Genomic DNA, 22,181 nt, shown 5'->3' with positions numbered 1-22,181 from the left:
CACATCCAAGTTTTATATAATGTTTGCATTATAAAAGCAATGTTTGCTTTCAAGGTCAATTCAACAATATCTCTTTTAATAGGGGAGACATCCAATGGTGTTTAAAAGTTACTCCTGGTTCTGCACTTAGGAATCACTCCTAGTGGGCTTAGGGGACCATCTGAAGTGGGTCCTCATAAATCTGTTATCTTCATGTAAAGGAAACATCTGATCCCTTTACTACTGTTGTTCATTAACTTTAATTGACTCTCCTTGAATACCAATTCAAGACTTATTATCAGTGTATGTGTGTAGATGACTATATGCATATGTGCTAGCTGTACAGCAATGAGCTGAACAAATATATGCTTATGAATTTCAATTTAGATTAATATATTTTACAAATTATGTAAATCCAATCTACAATTCTCTTTCAAATTTTTCTAATAGCCTCTATAATGTTCTTGATTAGTTTCTACCACTCCATCCCACATTTTGTGGTCTAAGTCAGGATCCCAAATTGCATTTTGTTGTCATGATCCTATAGTCTCCATAAATGGGAGCAGGGATATAATGTGTCTTTGACTTCTGTACTCAGCAATTTTTAAGATTGTAGATCATTGCCTTGTAGAATATTTTTCAATTCATAAAATGTGTATTTGTCTAACTCAAGGTTATAAGCATACATCTTATTACAAGGTCTCTGAATCTCCTGAGATCTTGGTGAAATGCCAATTCCAAAACAACATTTTTTACAAAACACCAGGTGGGATTTCTGACTTTGTCAAAGGACAGATGTCAAAGCATCTAATTTTAGCATGCTAGATTGTATACTAAACAAATAAAACTTCCCTTTAAAATTCCTAATTAGAAAACAGATAAGAGTCACTAAGGATTAAAATGTAAGACTTGACACTTCTCTTATAATTCCTTTTTATTCAGTTACTGGACTGTAAAAGGTGAATGTTATTTATAGTCATAACCCATTTCAGACAAGTTGTTTCTCATCACTCACCTTCAGTTGTACTTCCTCTTTTGGCAAAACCAGGGTAAATTTTGCACAATTCTTTTCAGTTGAATTATGATCAGTAAGGCATGTGAGGTCTATAATGTCTAATTTGTCCACATACTGCAAAAACAAAAGATCTCATGAAACTATTTCATGCAAAAATATTAATTTTATCAGGAACGTAAAAAAATGCCTTTGTTTCATTCCATTTATATTTTTACAAAATGGTTTTCAACTGGCTATGGCACCACTCCTCTTCCCAAAGTGCAGTTAGAAAATGTGATGGAGTGCTCAGCATTTATTTATATAAATTTGCAAAAGTGAAACTTGTTAAATATTCAAAACATTTTCAAATTGTTGTTAAAAATTAAAAATAGCTTTTGCTGGGGCCAGAGAGATAGCTTGGAGGTAAGGCATGCCTTGCATGCAGAAGGTCAGTGGTTCAAATCCCGGCATCCCATATGGTGCCCCAAACCTGCCAGGAGCAATTTCTGAGCGTGGAGCCAGGAGTAATCCCTGAGCACTGACAGGTGTGACCCAGAAACTAAAAAAATAAAAATAAAAATAGCCTTTGCTAAAAATTAAATTACATAGGTATTCAAGTAAAGGAATTATATTTTAAAAGGTAATTAAAACTCAAAAATTTACTTCCTAAATATTTTGTCTCAATGTATCTCTGATACATTTTAAGTTATTTATGACTTTATGTTTGATAGAACTCCTCTAGAATATAGTCACTATGTCTTTCTTCCTAGCTCCATGCTCAGTGAGCTGGCTGGATTGAAATTGGCCACCATGGAAATACCTCTACCATGAAAACTAGAAAATCTTACAGAGTAGAGGTTGATATTTTTAATTATTTCACTGTCCCTGAAAAGTTTTTTTATAATAATTTAATTACAGCAGTCTTATAAATCTCCTTTGATTTTTCTAAATAAAATGGAAAATAAACTGTAAACAAAAATTTTCCAGATTTATTCCTATATTGGAAAGTTTTAGCTGAACAAAATATTGTTTGAGTAAGTTTTGCTTGAACAAATCTTTGTTCTTGGTGAACAAAGAGCAACTGAAAACGGAAGGAGAGCAAGGTGATGTGGTTGAGCAGTGAGTGCAGGCCTTGCAAACTGAGTCCTGGGCACCACAAAAAAATTAAATAAATAGAGAAAAAAACTGAAAGAATTATGAAAGAAGGAAGGTAGACTTTTAAATTACATAAGACTCTTTCTCTGGTAGATTATCTAGATAAAATCTTGGCCAATATTTTCTGAGACAAAGAAGAAATCTGCAAAAGAAGAAGTTGCTCAATTGGTGAGCCTGTAAACTGATCTTATTGATTAGAAGAAAGGAAGTAATTTCTTATTTTTTTTCATTTTTTTGAGGTAACATGATTTACAATAGTATTAATATTTATGATTTAAACATGCAATGTCACTGCTCCACACATACTACAAAGTGCCATATGCTCCCCCGTAGGTCCCTTTACATCTGCTCTAGCCACCTCCCCTTCGATTCCTCATCTTTTGATAAAAGAAAAGTACTTTTTTTTTCTTTTATTTTTTTGTTTGTCTGGGTATCTTGTTTTGGGAAAACACCTCTTAGCACTATGAGACTAACTCCTAAGTGACTATATGCAATTTGAATTAATCTCAGTTATATGCAAGATAACTACTTTAACACCTTCACAATTTCCCTGGCCAAAAATGTTTACTTTTTGTACTGTGTTATTATTTACAGTAAATATGCATAAAGTAGTTGTTATTAAAATGTAATGTCAAATCCTTGGCCTTTGATTACAAAACTGAAATTACCTAACAGTGAGGGGAGGCATGGAATGAAATGGAATGAAGAGGTAGATTAAAGGTGACATAAGACAGGGGTAGAGGACTGGTCTTGAGCAATTTGGTGGTTTTGACATGGAGTAACTTTGTACAACAAATTGACTCTTGTAATCATGTTACCTAAACTATCATTCAAAATATATTTAAAACAATAATAAATAAAACATTGTCCCAGCAATGCACTTTTATGCACTCTTCATATAAATTAGTCAAACGTTTTCTTATATATGTTAAATCAAATGATGATAATTAGTTTGTCTATTTAGGTGCTGTTCATAAATAGAAATGGATAGCATGGCTATTTCCATGTTTCCTATATAAGAAATCCATCTGTGACCCATATAATGGCAGTTTATTGATGCTTTTCAATAAATACTACCAAAAAAGAGACAATAAAGCCTGGAATATAGTTTAAAGGATGGTATTTATGCCTTCCAGGTACAGGTTTTGAATACAAACCTGGCATAGTATGATCCCCCTGAGAAACAACCAGATGATCCTGATAGTCTACAGCAATCATAGATCCAAGTTTCACTGCATTTCTTGGCCCTAGAATAGAATCTTCAGACCTGTGCTGCTGGGCCAAGGATCACCAGGACTGGTGTTTGGATACTGAGTAAACTGGGAAAAGCTTCCCATAAAAATAGAATGAGGTGATAAAAATCTGGAGATGTTTTAATCTGTTTCAAATTTTCAAATATTACAGAAAATGCATAAGTATACAAGTAGACATAGGCACAAAGAGATTAACCTATTTCAAGATCTAGAACTAGAACTCAATGTTCATATCAGTGGAATCACATAACATACTAATTTTATCCAAATTATAGTAAAATGTAGTGAAATTTTATATTCTTTTGTATATAAATTTAATATATTTTTATCATCCTCATTAAGCAAAATTGATAGTGGGTGATTCTGCAGCATTTTATTATAAGTCTCTGAGTTACACAGTTTAGGAATGTTGATTTGTTGGGTGCTGAGAGGTAATACAGTGAACAAGGTGCTTGCCTTGTATACTGGAGATCTGGGTTCAATCCCAGGCCCTCAGATGGCCCCTGAACACTGACAGAAATGATCACCTATGTTGTACCTTTTTGGGTTCTTTTCTGTTTTTCTTTCTGTGTCTTTTCCTCTTCCTTTTCATCTTTTTTTTTAATACTGAGAATTCAGTCCAGATCCCAATGCATCCACACTTGAGCTTTATCACTGAGCCACATCTCTAGCTCTTAAACCCACTGTTAGTATAATTTATTAATCCTTAAATGGAACTATTCTCATCTGTAGAGATTAAAGTATCCTCTCTTCAGTGATGTGGAAATTAAATGATATAATGCACTTGATTATTTCAAATGCTTTAAATACGTGCTATATACCAGCTTCTTATAAAACCTTCATTTATTCTTTAATCCTTTTGATAACCTCTAGTCTAATTTTTTTTGTCTTGTTGTTTTGGGGCCACACCAGGCAATGCTCAGCAGTTACTCCTGACAGTCCACAGGAGACAGAATGGGAGTGGGAGATTGAATCCAGGTTGGCTGTCTGCAGGGAAAGCACTTTATTCTCTGTATTATTTCTCCAGCCCATAACTTCTATCCTGATTTTATATATTTAAAATATAATAAGGAGAACTTTTATTTGCTATTATAGTAAATTTTTTCTTTTTTTTATTGTTTGGGGACCAAACCTAGCAATGCTCAGCAGTTACTCCTGGTAATTAGAAATCACTCGTGGTAGGTTCAGGGACCATATGGGATGCAGGAATTGAACCCAGGTTGGCCAAGTGAAAGGTACACATCCTATCCATTTCACTATACTATCATTTTGGCCCCTGTTTTTTCTTTGTTTAAAAAAGGACTCATGATCAGCTTAACACTAAAACACTTGAAGTGTAATAATTACATGACAGTGCCTCTTTTTCTATTACTTTCATTAGATTTGAATATTTTAAATAGACCTAAAAGTGTGAGCTACTGGTCTATTTATAATTAAACAAGTTATAGGTTCATACACAGTCTTTATAATTAAACAAATTATAGTTTCACAAATACTCATAGATTTCCAGCATAGGTAAATACCAAAATCTTATTTTAAAACAAATGAATCTACAATATATTTTTTTTTTTTTTTTTTTTGGTTTTTGGGCCACACCCGGTGACGCTCAAGGGTTACTCCTGGCTATGCGCTCAGAAGTCGCTCCTGGCTTGGGGGACCATATGGGATGCCGGGGGATCGAACCGTGGTCCGTCTCCTAGGCTAGCGCAGGTAAGGCAGGCACCTTACCTCGAGCGCCACCGCCCGGCCCCTCTACAATATATTTTTATTTTTTGGTATGGAAAATTAAAATACTCATTAATTACTTAAAATTCATATTAATAAATACACTTTACAATCTATTATTATCATGTTTTAGTTCTACAAGTCATGTTTTGTGGTATAATTTTTATTCTCTTAAAATATTTTATTGTGGGGGCCGAAGAGGTGGCGCTAGAGGTAAGGTGTCTGCCTTGCAAGCACTAGCCAAGGAAGGACCACGGTTCAATCCCCCAGTGTCCCATATGGTCCCCCAAGCCAGGGGCAATTTCTGAGTGTTTAGCCAGGAGTAACTCCTGAGCATCAAATGGGTGTGGCCCAAAAAACCAAAAAAATAAAAAATAAAAAGATATTTTATTGTGACATATTGTAGGTTTTGAAGCTCTCGTGGTTTTCTATTATTCTTTCAGAATACAATTGCAGTCTACAGAAAAATATGAATTTAAGACTATCACTGAGAATTACATAATTTGTATCTAGACATGAAGCTAGTGTATACTTTTTCATCTATATTTTATATCAAAATCAGAAAGAATGGGGCCGGAGCAGTGGCACAAGTGGTAAGGCGTCTGCCTTACACACACTAGACTATGATGGACCGTGGTTTGATTCCTCGAGGTCCCATATGATCCCCCAAGCCAGGAAGATTTCTGAGCACATAGCTAGGAGTAACCCCTGAGTCTCACTGGGTGTGGCCCAAAAAACAAAAACAAAAAAGAAAAGAGTGCAATTAAAATCATTACATCATATCCATTATGTTAGCCAGGAAATTTTATTTATTTATTTATTTATTTATTTATTTATTTATTTATTTATTTTTGAATTTGGGGTCACACCCAGCAGCGTTCAGGGGTTACTCCTGGCTCTACACTCAGAAATTGCTCCTGGCAAAGGCTCGGGGGACCATAGGGAATGCCGGGATTCGAACCACCGTCCTTCTGCATGCAAGGCAAATGCTCTACCTCTATGCTATCTCTCCAGCCCCTAGCCAGGAAATTTTAACCTGGTTTTCTCTTAATTGATAACTATCAAATAAAAATTCTGTTTAATTACTTTTAATAGAATATATTCATTGTTGGAAAACACGATTCCAAGTGAATAACAAACTAAAAAACAAGTATGTACTGGTAAACAATTGAATCAATAAATATATTTAATTACTTACTGTTGTACTTTTTTTGTCTGTGTAAAAGAAAAGTGTAGTTCCTCTTAGTTCTGTCCAGTAACATTTATATTCCTATAGAAAGAAATTGTGTTGCTTTATGAGTATATTCAACCATTTCTATATTTGTAACTTTTTTGTAACTATCTTAACAGCTTGTCCCTTGTAAGGTTCTCCTTTATTCTGAAATAATTCACCTCATTATTATGGTTTAGCTACATGTAATCTCTGATTAAATACATCACTAAATTTTTCAGTATGAGGTATAAGACAAAGATTATTTTGATATCTATTTAAATATATTATTTTCAAAACATTTCCTACAGGTTTAGGACACTTATTTTTTATGTAGTGGAAGTGGATACCTGTACATATATGATGCAACATTTAAGGGGCAAAAATGGAACCATCAGTAACAAATAGTACAGCTATAACCAAAAAATTTTCACTGACAAAAACTGAAAAAAATTGTTTACTTTGAAACAGAACTTAAAAGTTCTGGGTCAAAATGGGGAAGAAAATAGCATAGCAATATGGTGCTTTCCTTGCAAGTGGGTGTCCCAGGTTCTTTCTCTGCCTGATATTAAATATGGTCCCCCAGAACCACCAGGATTGATCTCTGAACATAGAGCCAGGAAGGAAGCCTGTAGTCCCACCAGGTGTAGTTCCCAAACTAAAACAAAACAAATAAGAAAGACAGTTATTGAATATCTATCTGTCAGGACATCTGAAAGTACTTAATGAATTAAAGCATGTAAACTATTTGGCATAAATATATTCATAATTTGAATATATAAATAATATAGGGATGGTGAGAATGTTGCTGAAACATTTTATGTCAAACTCAACTTATGAATAACTTTGAAAATCACAATGCTTTAAATAAAAATTAATAAAATAAAAAAGCAGGGGGAATGGGAATAGCTGCTATTGAATTTATTAGGATGGTGAAAATATCTTATAACCAGAGAGTGATTGCATTTGTATATCCACCATTAAGTCATTAGAGTTATTTACTTCTAAAATTAATTATTTTATTCTTACTTAATTCCAAAAATTGCTGATGATAATTATGCCTCCGGTATGAAAGTTCTCTTAAGGGACTTATAATAGTATGGAGTCAAGAGAGTGAGAGAGAGAGAGAGAGAGAGAGAGAGAGAGAGAGAGAGAGAGAGAGAGAGAGAGAGAGAGAGAGTACAGTGGGTAAGTCTTTGCATACCTCCAGCCACATTCTATCCCCAGTACCACATATGGTTCCTCAATCCCACGAAGAGTTATTCCTGGGCACAGTGTCAGAAATAAGTCTTCCTAAGGGTGTCTCCCAAACAAAAAGAAGTTGAAGGAGGTGGTGAAGAGTGAGGTGAAAAGGAAGAAAAAAGGAGATGGAGGAGGAGAAGATGAAAGAGGAGAAAACCATTCTTCTGCATTGTCTCATAGAATTGATAGAGATAAATATATAATAATTGCAAAACACAATACTTTATGTATAGTGTTTCATAAATGTTAACCACTAAAAGAAAAATTAAAAAGCATGGCCTTCATTGTTTAATGTTAATAAATAATATCATTTAACAGGTACTTCACATTATTTAATAGTTACTTCACATTTTTTCTTTTTTTTTGGGGGGAGAGGTCACACCTGGCAGTGCTTAGGGGTTACTCCTGGCTCAGAAATCGCTCCTGGCAGAGCTCAGTGAACCATATGAGATGCTGGGATTTGAACCGATGACCTTCTGCATGAAAGGCAAATGCCTTACCTCCATGCTGTCTCTCCGGCCCCACATTTTTTTCTTTTCTTTCCTTTTTTTTTTTTTTTTTTGGTGTTTGGGCCACATCCCTTGCCATTTAAGGGTTACTCCTGGTTCTGTACTCAGGAATTACTCTTGTCAGTACTCAACACACCATATGGGATGCTGAGGATTAAATCCAGGTTTGCTTAGTGCAATGCAAATACTCTACCTGCTGTGCTAATTACTTCAGCCTCAGTATTTCATATTTTGAGCTATACATAAAATCAATTTTTAGTATGATAATAAACCTCTCAAATAGATATTGCAATGTAATTATGTAAGAGGAAAGGATATTTTGAAAACCAGAATAATGGAATCCATTGACATTCTGATATAAAATTTACTTTTTCAAATGGCCATAAAATGAGAGAAAAGTACTTTGAGAAATTTAACTGTATAAGCAGACAGTTCTTTAAAATCTATGAGTGTTGGGGACTAGAAATATAGTGCCACAGATAGAATGCTTGCTTTGCACATGGCTGGCCAAGGTTTGATCTCAGGAATTCTAAATGGTCCCCTAAGCCTGCCAGGAGTGATTCCTGAGTGCAGAGTCAGGAGTAACCCCTGAGCACCATAGGTTGTGGCCTGCAAACAAAAAATAAACATAATTTTTGAATGTTTAGTTAATGTTAAATAAAAAACATTCAATTTGATTTTGCGATTATGTTATAGCAAACTCAAATTTCTCTTGTGAGGTATTTTTCCCTTTATCATATCTCTCTTTAAAGCTTTAATAACTTTATCTAGTGGTTACGTCTATGCAAAGGGTAGAAAGAGTCAATGATACACTGTGTTGTTGGTTTGTTTTTGTTTTAAGGTCACACTCAGCTGTACTCAAAGATTACACCTGGCTTTGCACTCAGGAATCAACCCTAGAAGCTCAGGAATGCAGGGACAAACCTGAGTTAGCCATGTGCAAGGCATGCTACCTTACTTGCTGTGCTATCTCTTAGGTCTAGAGACACTGGTTTCTGTTTGATTAATTGGTTAATTATTGTTGTTGTTGTTGTTTAATTTTGTTTTGTTGGTTCTGGAAGCTACTTCTCAGCTCATTATTAGAGGTCACTCTCACTGGCGACTCAGGACTGTGTAATTTAAGAAGTCAAACCTGGGCATTATGTATACAAAATCTGTGCTGTCTCCTGAGCCTATACAATGCCCATAGCAAAATAACCTCTATTTCTGAACCAGAAAAGGGATGCCAGACAAGATTAGAATATATGCATGTATTAGGAAACTATCATGGTTTGTGTTATTTCACTAAAGTTTGGCATATAAAAAAAAACCAATAAAGGCTCAAGATTCCATGGTTCTTGGTAGAAAAGAAAGCAAAAGAAAAACTATGAAATGAACCTCATTTTTATTGACCGTTTTTAAGAGATAAAGAAAATAAATCACTAATATTTATTAACTTTCATTGTATATACAGGCTAACATTCATCTGTGCTCCTAAAACAAATTAGAGATGTTCAATTATGAGAAAATTATCTGAACTGGATAAAGCTAATCACAAAAAAGGAAAGTTTTACTGGAAAGCATACATATTTGTCAATAAGCTAAGAAGGATGACCTGCTCTACAGGACATGGTTCTCTCTATTGCCCCATAAGTGTGAGGTGAAATGAGAGGATGCTCCACACCATCCTGACTACAATATGGGATATGCAGACTCCAGGATCTTTAACACAGAAGCATGATACCAACAACAACAGAGACTAAGTGAGGAATGGAGGTGTATTGCCACTACAGAGGATGACTTGAATTGGACAAACTAGTGTGCCTGGAGCCTAGAGTCAGTCCTGTGCCAGGAAACTTCAGGGGTAGGGTCTCCTTGTATTTAGACCATAATTTGCCTTTCCATATCCCTTATGTTTTGGTGGGCCTATGCAAACAAATGCCACTTTAATACCGTTTTTTACTATGTTCCCTTGACTCCAATCCTTAAGAAAAACAACCCACTAAAACTTTTGAGGCTAACTTAAACTAGTAAGCATGTGCATGGAACTAGAGAAATGTACTTTGCCCTCAATGTTTAAGGAGTTATATAAATCTAATGTCTTTAGATTATATTTTGTGCTGCTAAGTATGTACTACAACTGGGGATTTGAGGGACAAAGTAATTGTATTGTACATGGGTTCAGTTTTGTTTTTCTTAATGTTCTTTGGCTGAAAGTTCAAGGCTGGGATATCATCAATGGGACTACCGAGAATTCTGTTTATGGGTGATTGGGCTTCCACTGTAACTTTACCCTGTCCTCTTTCTTTGCATCTTTGTTGTCATAATTAAAATAAAAAAAAAATAAAATAAAAAAAAAAAGAAGAGGAAGAAGAGTAAAAAACAGGGGAAATAAAAAACAATGGCACTCAGCTGAAAGTAAAGGCAACTTTGAGAAAAAGTAAGATTAGAAATAGCAATAGAATGTGTGAAGTATAGCTGCAGCCACAGGTCCTAAAAACAGGTGAAAATTATATTTGGTATGCAGACATCTGTGGGTCAGAGGTTCTTGGTTTAGTTTATTATGAGCTTTCATGAGTATTATTATAATTAGTCACCTATAAATATCAGCCTAAAAAGTTGACATCCATTTATATGTATTGAGACATGGAAACAATTTAAAGATTAATTTTGACAGACTCATTTTAAGATGAAGTACATTTAGTAGAATGTTTATTTTTTAAACATTTTTTGAATTGCAAAGGTAAGAAAAGAGCAGAGAGATCATGGTTGTCTTGTAAACTGCCAATCTGGGTTCAATCCCCAGCACTACATATGAGGCCCTGAGCCTTGTCAGGAGTGACTCCTAGGCAAAGAGCCAGGAGTATCCCTGATCACCACTGGGTGTGTTCTCCTTCCTTCTGCCCAAAGAAAGATCATAGTGAAAAGGGACTTTTAAATTTATCTCTAGTTTCACAATCAATTGATGATTTGTGTTCAAACTTTAACCTTGTTTTCATTTAATTAAGTAAATGTTTTTAAATTTTTGTTGTTGAATTAATGACATAAAATATGCAGTAACCAGATAATGTCAATGTTTGGAAACCTATAATCAAGTGGAACTACTTTAAGAGATAGCATGATCCAAGATGGGATCTTTAATGGACCAACATCTTGGAAAAGGAAAGAAAAACCTCAAGGTGAAATGATAGTACGGTGTGTAGGGCATTTGCTTTGCATGCGGTTGTGCAGGGTTTCATCTCCAGCATCTCATATGGTCCCTGGAGCACCACCAGGAGTAATTCCTGAGTGCAGAACCAGAAGTAATCCCTGAGCACTATCAGTTGTGACCCAAGCAACAAAAATAAGACAAAAACAAACAAGCAAAAAAATAAAACAAAACCTCTGAGTGCAACAACTTAATCCTCTGTGAAGTGGGTAAAATAATTTCTACCAAAGAGTTACTGTAAAGATAAAAAAAAAAACAAATAATACATTAAGAGTCTTGCATAATAACTGACATAAGTAAAAAACTCAAGAAAAATATTATCCTTTTATCTTTCAGTTTAGGTACCATGAGTTAAAATAGTGTTAATTAATATTTATCTTTCAAGAATACAATGACACAACACTAATCTGGGCCATCATTCCTCTATATTGTCTGTAGGTTCCCTCTTAGCCTCACCGCTACTTAGTAAACTCAATTCTATAGGCAGAATCTCAGAGTATACTTATTATTATATAGTTCCTTTGATCATAACAGCAACCATTGTTCTGCTAAGGAGTAATTTACATGTATTTTATTTTTATTTTTTGGTTTTTGGGTCACACCAGGCAGCGCTCAGAGGTTACTCCTGGCTCTATGCTCAGACATCGCTCCTGGCAGGCTCGGGGGACCATATGGGATGCCGGGATTTGAACCTCCGTCCTTCTGCATGCTATCCATGCTATCTCTCCGGTCCCAGTAATTTACATTTTATCCTAAGAGAGATTTTCAGAGTTCAGTCCACAGTTGAACTGGTATTTGTGCCAGATGGCTCCTGAATAATAAACTTCTTTATCACCTATCCCAGTATTGTGGGCCATATGCATTCTGGAGGATGAGGAAGGTTTGGACCATACCTAGCAGTGTTCAGCAGACTTCGTAGTGCCAGGGGTCAAAACCACAAAATTGGTGTGCAAAAGACTCACTTAGACTTGGAATCATTTCTAACAATCTTCAAACATGTTTATCTTCTCATGAATACCTTTAAGAAGGAACGTCATATAGTGCTCTTCAAAGTAAAACATTAAATCCTAGAGCTGTTTAAAATTATTTAAGTGGGGAAAAAAGCTTAAAAAATATCAAATTGTGGGGCCGGAGAGATGGCATGGAAGTAAGGCATTTGTCTTGCATGCAGAAGGACAATGATTCAAATCCCGGCATCCCATATGGTCCCCCGAGCCTGCCAGGAGTGATTTCTGAACATAGAGCCAGGAGTAACCCCTGAGCGCTGCTGGGTTGCAAACAAAACAAAATAAAATCAAATTGTAAGATTGTATTTCATTGATTTCATCTTTCTTAATTCCTTTTCTTTATATATTTAATAATTTGCTTTGAGCAGTAAATAGGAACATATATAATTTCTAAATAAATTTGTATTTTTTAGTTTTGGTTCCACACCCGGTGACGCTCAGATGTTACTCCTGGCTAGGAGCTCAGAAATCACCCCTGGCTTGGGGATCATATGGGACGCCGGCAGATGGTACCCCAGTCTGTCCTAGGCTAGCGCTCAAGGCAGATGCCCTGTGCCACCGCTATGACCCCAATACATTGGTATTTTATAATAAAGATCTGCGCTTAAAATTTTTTCTTGAATGCTTGCCATAGAGGGAAGGGAAGGAGGAAAATGGGACATTGGTGATGGGAAATGTGTACTGATGAAGGGTGTTTTACACTATATGACTGAAAACCAACCATGAACAACATTGTAACTATGGGGGGGGGGGGAAACAATTGACTTATGAACAACCTTGTAAGCCATGGTGTTTAAATAAAGTGATTTAAAAACTGCTTTTTTGAGCAAATAAAAAAAATTTTTTAGTGATTTGTTTTTGTTTTTGTTTGTTTGTTTGTTTGTTTTTTGGGCCACACCCGGCGTTGCTCAGGGGTTACTCCTGGCTGTCTGCTCAGAAATAGCTCCTGACAGGCACGGGGGACCATATGGGACACCGGGATTCAAACCAACCACCTTTGGTCCTAGATCGGCTGCTTGCAAGGCAAACACCGCTGTGCTATCTCTCCGGGCCCAACAAATCAATTTTTTAAAAATTTTGGTATTATTGGTATAAGATCACTATTTGAAAGCACAATTGAAATAGCTTTAATTTTTTGTGAAAAATTTAGTGGCAGTTACATACCAGTCATAGAAATAGAATTTTAAACAATTTTTTTTTTCTAGTTTTTGGGTCATATGAGACAATGCTCAGCGATCACTATTCCTGGCTCTGCACTCAGATGGACCACCTGGGTACTGGGATTGAACCCAGGTCTGATGTGTGCAAGGCAAATGCTTACCTGCTGCACTATTTCTCCAGCCCCAGATATACAATTTTGATATTATGATAATCACATATTTATATTTATGTTAATAATGACATAGTACACATATTGTTTTCTCTTTTATTTTGCTGTGTTAGAGACCCCAAATCCAAGGTCTCATCATATGCAAGACATGTGCTTACTTATCTACATCCTTAACTTTTGTTTTAAATTCTAACATATCACAAACAGAAAAAGTGATTTATTGCCTCCCCTAAAACTGTTATTTTTAAACAATTTTAGAAAAAAATGAATTTCAGAAAACAAGTTCCCTTTATTGTTTTTTATTTGGGGGCCACACATAGCAGTTCTCAGGACTTACTCCTGGCTCTGTACTCAGGGATCTCGCCTGCACTCCTCTCTCCATCCCCAGAATTTCCCTTTTCTCTGAGAACTGTGATGTCTCTGATATTCTTTTGTAAATAATAGCTTTTACTATCAGATAAATTTTCCGAATCATTTCAGAATTCTAATGTGGTGGTTTAAGATATTCTTCCCCAATTTATTTTTTCGTAAAGATTATGTACTATCAAGATAATGATTTATTGACCTAGTATATACAGATCTGCTGGAAGTGTAGTTAAAATGATATATGTTGACACCTTTTCCTAATGGTAAAGTTTCTTTGAATTCTTTAAAGAATCCACCACAGGGGCCCGGAGAGATAGCACAGTGGCGTTTGCCTTGCAAGCAGCCGATCCAGGACCAAAGGTGGTTGGTTCGAATCCCGGTATCCATATGGTCCCCCGTGCCTGCCAGGAGCTATTTCTGAGCAGACAGCCAGGAGTAATTCCTTTAGCAATGCCGGGTGTGCCCCCCTCCCAAAAAAAAAAAAGAATCCACCACAAAAATAGCTTAGAAATCACTCTCAATGTATAATCTCCTTAGATTATGTAGTTCTGGTTACTTCCCAGTTACATTTCTCTAGTTTAGATGTTTTAAAGTCTCTCATCAAGAGCCCCATTTTACCCTTCTATAATTTTCCAACTTCCTCGATCTAATTATCTCCAAAGATAAGCTGTGTCTTTTTTTTAGCCTTTATTTCACAAGTTACCATAATACTTTGTTTTTTAAACCATTTACCCTTCTATAATTTTCCAATTTCCTTGATCTAACTTGCTCCAAAGATAACCTGTGCTCCTTTTATTAGACTTTATTTCACAAGTTACCTTAATACTTTGCTTTTTAAACCTTGCCTAGAAATCTCACTACTTTCCATAGCTTTCTCTCAGACTTCTATTTTTATCACTCTAATCACCACTGTGGTTAAGATTCATTTAATCTCCTTTGACTCATAAGTACTTGTAGTCTCAAACTGATTTTAGTATATTAATAAGACTATTAATAAGACTAGAATCCATACTAAGATGGAAAGAGAATGAGTTTAACTTTTAAGAGTGTGGGGCCGGAGAGATAGCATGGAGCTAAGGTGTTTGCCTTGCATATAGAAGGTCGGTGGTTCGAATCCTGGCATCCCATATGCTCCCTCAAGCCTGCCGGGTGCAATTTCTGAGTGTAGAGCCAGGAGTAACCCCTGAGCACTGCCGGGTGTGACCCAAAAACCATTAAAAAAATTTAAAAAAGTGTGAGCTACATATTTTACACATGCTGCATGTTTAATGCTTTGAATCCATCTTATAGTAGTCATTATTGTCATCTTCTTGCATTCTTCTTGCTGGCATCCAAGCAGAAAATAATTTACTTTGATTAAAGTGGTAATGAAATTAATTTTATCAGAGATATATATTATTTTGCTCATAGTTTTTTTTTTATTTATACTATGCTTTCTAAGAAAAAAGTAGAGTAGTTAGCAGGTGTCAATTAAGTAGTTATAACTTTTCACACTCCTGACTGTGGCCCCAAAACAAAACCAAAAAAATCTTTCAATGAATAACAAAATTAAAACTATAAAATAGACAACAGTTTCCCCTACATTTACTTTTAAAAATATCGGATAAATTTAATTTTAAAATATCAGATAAAAAAACACCCCAGTGTAGGTGCTTGCTTTGTGTGCTGCCAAACTGGGTTAGGTCACTGGCCATGATCACTCATGATCCCTTAGCACCACCATGAATGATCTCTAAACAGAGTCAGGAGTAAATCTTTAGCAAAGCTTGGTGTGGCATCCTATCCTCTACTCAAACAAAAATACACACACACACACACACACACACACACACACACACACACACAGTCTGTAAATGCCCCCAAACACCTAGTCAGAATACAAATACCATGTCCTTTCTTTTAAATGGTTTGATTACATATGCAAGAATTAAATGTTTTTTAAATATTTTTTACATACACACCATCATACTAGCAGATTCTTTAAAATTATTATTATTATTATTAAATATTTCTTTTGGAATTGGAATAAGTAAATATACTTATTTTTTCTATAGCTAATATTTAAATTTCAATAAATTTGACCTAAGTTAATGCTGTATTTTCTATTAGCAGATTCTTTAATACTTATATTTTATTTACTTGGAATTATCCACAGTTAATATTTTGAAGAGTTCACTTTTTTGAAGGATGTGTTTATGTAGCATAGCATGACTAATAACCATAAATACCATAAGTATCATATTTCAAAGTTAATCTCTTGAACAGTGTTTATGCATTGTATATAATGTTAATGGTATTGAATTTATTTGCAAAATACTTTTCAAAAGTTTACCATTTAAAATTAATGTAACCATAACTTTAAAATTCAAACAAGTAAGAACAGAAGCTTACAATCTAATTTCAACTACCAATTTTTATCTTAATGCTATACATCACTACAGGAGAGAAAGCACAGGCAACATTTATGTTTTAAACTAACTATGATACTTAATTGAATTATTTGGGATATTAGCTTATTGAGCTATTTTATATTACTGACTTAATTTTAGAACCAGGTTTTCTGTTTATAATACATATATCTTATTTGTAATACATGTGATATATAAAACATTCTGCTTATATTGCACTAAGTTCAAGGAAAAGAATGTGACCCCAACAGAAACAAGGAGTTTTTGTCATATCTCATCATCCTCATCATCAATTTCAAATAGAGAGCAGCTTTTCATTTAACATTCTAATCTGTAAACTTACCTGGTATTCTGAACGCTTGACTAATAAGAATCCTTCAAAGTATAAGGGAAGAGCAGTAATTGTTAATCGTTCTTGGAAGATTCTGCGAGGTGCTGGTTTGGGGGGCTTCTTAGCCATCATACCCTTTCCTTGGTATGTGGTTTTGGTTTCAATTATACCAGTCTCAAGCAAAATGAGATCTTCCTTGTATGAGAGGAAAATGTAACTGTTCAAAGAGGAAGTCCCAACTCTATTTTAACCACTATAACCAACAACATGCACACACACACACACACACACACACACACACACACACACACACACACACTTTTTTTCTTTACTTTTGTGAGTAAGAAAGAACAGGCTTAGACCAAATTAAAAGGGGCCTTCTCTGAGTAAACTACATGAACAGAGTAGAAAAATAAATATAAGATTAATATCAGATGAAATATAAGATTAATATCAGATGATGAAAGGAATACATGTGGAAATTAGGAATTTTAAGAAACTCAAGTTCAATGATATGAACTTCATATCATTAAAATTACTTCATTTGATAATTTTACTATTAAAAATTCTGTTGTAAATACTTAAGATCCAAACTTTATTAAATGTTTAGAAAACAGAACTCCTTATCTCATGCTCTCATTTCCCACTAAATAGAAACCACTTTGATGTGATTTTCACATTTTTTGTCTGAAAGTGTTTTGAGGCCATATCAAATCTCTGGATGTAGAAAAGTTAAATTTCCAGGGAAGAAGGTAAATTCCAAATGTAGAAAATGAAAGGGATGTATGATGTCTTTGGGGGACTGTTGGATAATTGCCCACATTGGGAACTAATCTTGGTCTTTATCTCTGTCAATCTTCCCTAAGATTTGGAGGGAGCACTAAATCTCCCATATACTCCTTTATACCTAGCAGCAGTACAAATTTTAATGAAAACTGGAAAATCCAAATAGGGGTATAATGTGTGGAATAGAAAAGACATAATTCATAATTTGAAATTTAGTCACCTAAAACTCACAATGTGATGTCTACATGTTTCTTCCTCTTCATTTTGTCGAATACCTGTTCTTTAGGGGACAAGGCACCTCATATTCATTTCAACCCTTTCTATTGTACTCTTTATCGCAGCAGTGGAAAAACTAAAAACGAAACTTCCCAGACAACTTTGCAGCTGGAGTTGAGATCCACTTAGAATTAGCAAAACTTAACTAAAAGCTGTCTTTGATTTTTCTAGAAGCAAGTAAGATTTGTAGGCTTCAGAATTTTCTGTTTCTGTTATTAGACTAAGACTCATCATTAGTAGTTTCTTGGACATTGATAGCCAAAGCATAGGGTGTCAATTTCATAATTCCTATCACAGAGATTTTGTGTGTTTCTGAAGCCTACTCAAAAAAACTTTCATTTGAAGTGTTCACACAAAACACTATTGTATTGTAATTGCATTGTATTGTAATTGCATTCATTTTCTGATTTTCTGATTTTAGATGTATCAGCATTAGTATTAACTTCCCAATTTCTCATTTTTGTATTTTCACTATATATTCAGCAACTGGTTCTTGCTGACTCAATTTTATAGTATGTCTTTGGAAATTATTCCTGAAAATCTAATATTATTTCTCCATCTAATTCAATGTATATGTAAAGTAAAAATGCCTACTATTATATCCTTTTTGGCTTAAATGAATTATAAATTCTGTTCTATGTAACTGACCCCCGATTAATATAATTATTACATATTTAATATAATTACTGTCCATAGAAATCACAAAGTGACTCTACCATATTCCATGAGAGGTGTTTGAAAAATATGGGGCAGGAAAGCAGTATATATATATATATATATATATATATATATATATATATATATATCCATGTTTGCAATTGTGGGATGCTTCTGTTTGTGAGTTTAAGGAAGGTAAATTTCCAGGGGTGTTTAAGAACTTAATTTTATGTCTGAAAAGGTGTTGCAGGCCAAATAAGTGTGGGAAAATAGTCTACAGAAATAAATGACATTTAAGGTATTCCATTATATAACTCGATTTTACAAACATCAACACTTCATAACATTTGGCTAATTATTTTCCAATAGCACATCATTTCTACTTGTCTTTGCTTGCAGTTTGTCACTATCCCCTTTAACTCATATATCACATATTATTAGATATTTGCTTACAAACAAGAGTTTGGGCATTTTGTTCTGCATATAGCTAAACTCATAGATCCAACATAACAGAAAGGATGGGACCCAAACGACAATAATTAAGCTTAAAATATGTATCTGTAAAGGAGTCAGTCAGGGAGTGGGTGGATTGCATAAGGCTGCCAGGTAGTGGCATTAGAGATAAGAACATTGTGTATCTGAAAGTCTATTGTAAAGTCACTTTTTGGTGTCTAAATAAAATGTAAAACTCTTAAAATTAACATAGTTTGGGTACAGGAGCAATAGTACAGTGGTGTAGGGTATTTACTTTTCATTCAGTTTTCCTGAGGTTGATTGGTGCCCCATATGACCCCTTGAGCCCACCAAGGAGTGACCCAAAGCTTAGAGTCAGGAGTAAGAAGGAATAACTTCTGATAATGGCAGTGTGACCTTCTCCAAAAAAAGTTTTGCTTATATTGTGATTTTAATTTTGATTTTCCTGATAGCTAATGTTTTATAAAAAAGCAATTTTATAGCATTGAAATTCCAAGCTTCAACATTTTTGTTAAGGTAGTTAGACTAACTTTGCATTTGTATTAGCATTCAATTTGTTTTGCCTTAGAGAAGTTTTTGAATATGGCTATCTTATGAAATCATATTCATCTTTTATAAGAATTCTAGTTTAATTTTGCTATTAACATATCACTTCAAAAAAACTTTGACAAATAATCAGGGCTAGACTGACCTTAAATGTAAAGGATGATGCTATGTTAAATTATGGAGTGGGGTTAAATATAGGTTAAGTTTTAAATGGTGAGTACTATTATAAATGTTTTTGTTCCATTACTTCCATTTCTAAATGCAACCTTAAATCTAAATAAATATCCTGAAACTGTTTACTCATATTATATTTATTTAAGGGAAAAGGAGAATCACACATAACAGGAAACGTACATGTCAGTCAAGTCACTAATTTAAAATTAAGGACTCAATGAAACTTTAAGGATCTATTGTAAAGTAAAATGGTTCTTGTGAGCTTTGCTGCCCCCTATGTGCATACTGTAATCATACTTTATAACTTAAACATTTCAGCGTATTTATTTTATTTTTTTCATCACCTTTGTGATGCTTATACACCACACCTCATTGTGTTCCAGGCTCAGAAAGCTCTCAGCTCAGAGAACACTCCTCACAGTGCTCAGGGGACCATATGGGGATTGAACCCAGGCACTATCCACTGCACTATCCTCAGGCCCTGTTTATTTTATTCTATCTGTTCCTTACTCCATTCCTTCTTCCTTTTGTTGTTACAATATCCAGGGGTTACATACATACTTGGCTATGGAACTTATTTTTTAAGTTGCACTTACTTCACTGTGCTTTTCATTGCGGTTAGTGCTCTATTAGTTGATGTACACATGTTTGCCAGGACTTTCTCTTAGAAAACACACACGTTTTGGTTGTATTCAATAAGGGTCCCTGTAGGGTACTACACATGCTTGCCAGAGACTACCTCCAGCTACTGAATTCATAAATCATTTCAGTACTGACTAGGGATTGTCCCTGGCATGGTACTCACACATACTTGGCTCTAGTATGACTACAAATCCCTTGTGTTGCAAAGGGTTACATAGCTGCCAAGCTTAGAAAGCAAATTTTCTTTTCTTTTCTTTTTTTTTAGAAAGCAAATTTTCAAAGATTGTGCTTGGAGCTTTTGGGAACCAAGGATTTGTAGGGGGGAGGGGGGTCATCATATTTTGGAAAGGTACACATTTTAAGCCTCTGTTATTTTCCTCAGTCCAAATTCACCATCATGTCTGAGGTCAAATTTAAAAAAAAAAAGAGCTACGTAGAGTGGATATACTTCATAGATGGGTCAATTTGCATTAACAGAGATAAAATTATAAACTTAAAAGTAAAACTCAAAGTTCCAAAGGTAGACTTTCCTTTAGCAAATTTTATGTTATATTAGTAACTTAAGTTCTAAGGCAGATTATTTTCAGAATATAATTAAAACAACTTTTTAGTGAAGCAAGATGGTTTTTATTGGATGAATTTTTATTGAGTAAATGTATTAAGAAATTTTATTAAGTATCTTAATACTTACTAAGATGTGAGAAGTGAGAATGAAGATTACATGTTTTCCTTTTGGTTTTGGGCCACAGCCGGTGGCGCTCAGGGGTAACTCCTGGCAGAAATTATTTCTAGCAGTCTCAGGGACCTTGTGGGATGCTAGGGATCAAACCCACCCAGGTAGGCAGCTTGAAGTCAAATGTCCTTCCCGCTGTGCTATCGCTCTGGCCCCAGAAGAATAAATGTTAAAGCGAGAACATGGGTGTCTCCTGAGTGGAAAAAGCAAGCAAGCAAAAATACCTGTTCAAAGGAGAACATGGGTTTGAGAGGGCAAGCCTTTGTTTCCCAAATGTCAGTAGTGGATTGATATACCATTTTATTATATGTTTATTTATTTATTTATAACAATAATTACTTTAAGCACATGTTTACAAAAATTTTCATGGTAGAGTTTCAGTCATACAAGTATACCACCCTTCATCAGTGCACATTTTCTCCCCACCAATGTCCCCAGTTTCCCTTCTACTGTCCCCCTTGCCTGCCTCTTGGTAGACATTTTACTTTCTCTCTCTCTCTCTCTCTCTCTCTCTCTCTCTCTCTCTCTCTCATTCCTTTTTTTGACGTGGTTCATACTACTAATAATGAAGGGGTATATATATCATGCATATCTCTTTATCCTCTTTTAGCATCTCATATTTGTACAGTGATCTGTTCCAGCTTACTAACCCACTGTACTTACTCCGGTCCCCTACAACAGCTTTACTAACAATTTTTTTTTTATACATCAGTAACTATAAGTGTTTATTTTCTTTTAAGTTACATTTCTGGATATTTTAATATATATTTACCTTATGAGGAAAGTGTTATAGCTGTGATGAAAAATCTATAAGAATAAGTCAATTGTCATATATGATCTTGGTGCATTATTTGTGGGGAGGGGGTCTGTAATGACATATTTAGGTTTTATGAACATTACTTAACCAGTAATATTTTAGGCTGCTAAATACATGGTGGCATTATTTAATACAAGAATGGCTGCAGGGGCCGGAGAGATAGCATGGAGGTAAAGCGTTTACCTTTCATGCAGAAGGTCATCAGTTCGAATCCCGGCGTCCCATATGGTCCCCCATGCCTGCCAGGAGCAATTTCTGAGCATGGAGCCAGGAAAAAACCCCTGAGCACTGCCGGGTGTGACCCAAAAAACCACAAAAAAAAAAAAAAAAATGGCTGCAGTTCGAACTGAAAGTTTGAGAACTGTGGAATCTGTACAACC

General features: G+C 34.9%; 1 protein-coding gene across 1 annotated transcript in view; it reads right to left on the bottom strand.

The window, feature by feature from the left end:
• Positions 1 to 16,828, bottom strand: part of STAP1 (signal transducing adaptor family member 1) — a 36,338-nt gene extending 19,510 nt beyond the window's left edge. The window contains exons 1-3 of the mRNA XM_049790029.1: positions 16,709 to 16,828; positions 6,305 to 6,376; positions 995 to 1,108 (exon numbers count right to left, since the gene is read on the bottom strand). Coding sequence (XP_049645986.1) covers positions 995 to 1,108; positions 6,305 to 6,376; positions 16,709 to 16,828 — 306 coding nt within the window. The remainder of the gene's footprint in view (positions 1 to 994; positions 1,109 to 6,304; positions 6,377 to 16,708) is intronic.
• Positions 16,829 to 22,181: the final 5,353 nt, after the last annotated feature.

Source organism: Suncus etruscus, chromosome 16 (assembly GCF_024139225.1).
Source record: "Suncus etruscus isolate mSunEtr1 chromosome 16, mSunEtr1.pri.cur, whole genome shotgun sequence".
NCBI lineage: Eukaryota > Metazoa > Chordata > Mammalia > Eulipotyphla > Soricidae > Suncus > Suncus etruscus.
This window is presented reverse-complemented; position numbering and strand designations above follow the sequence as displayed.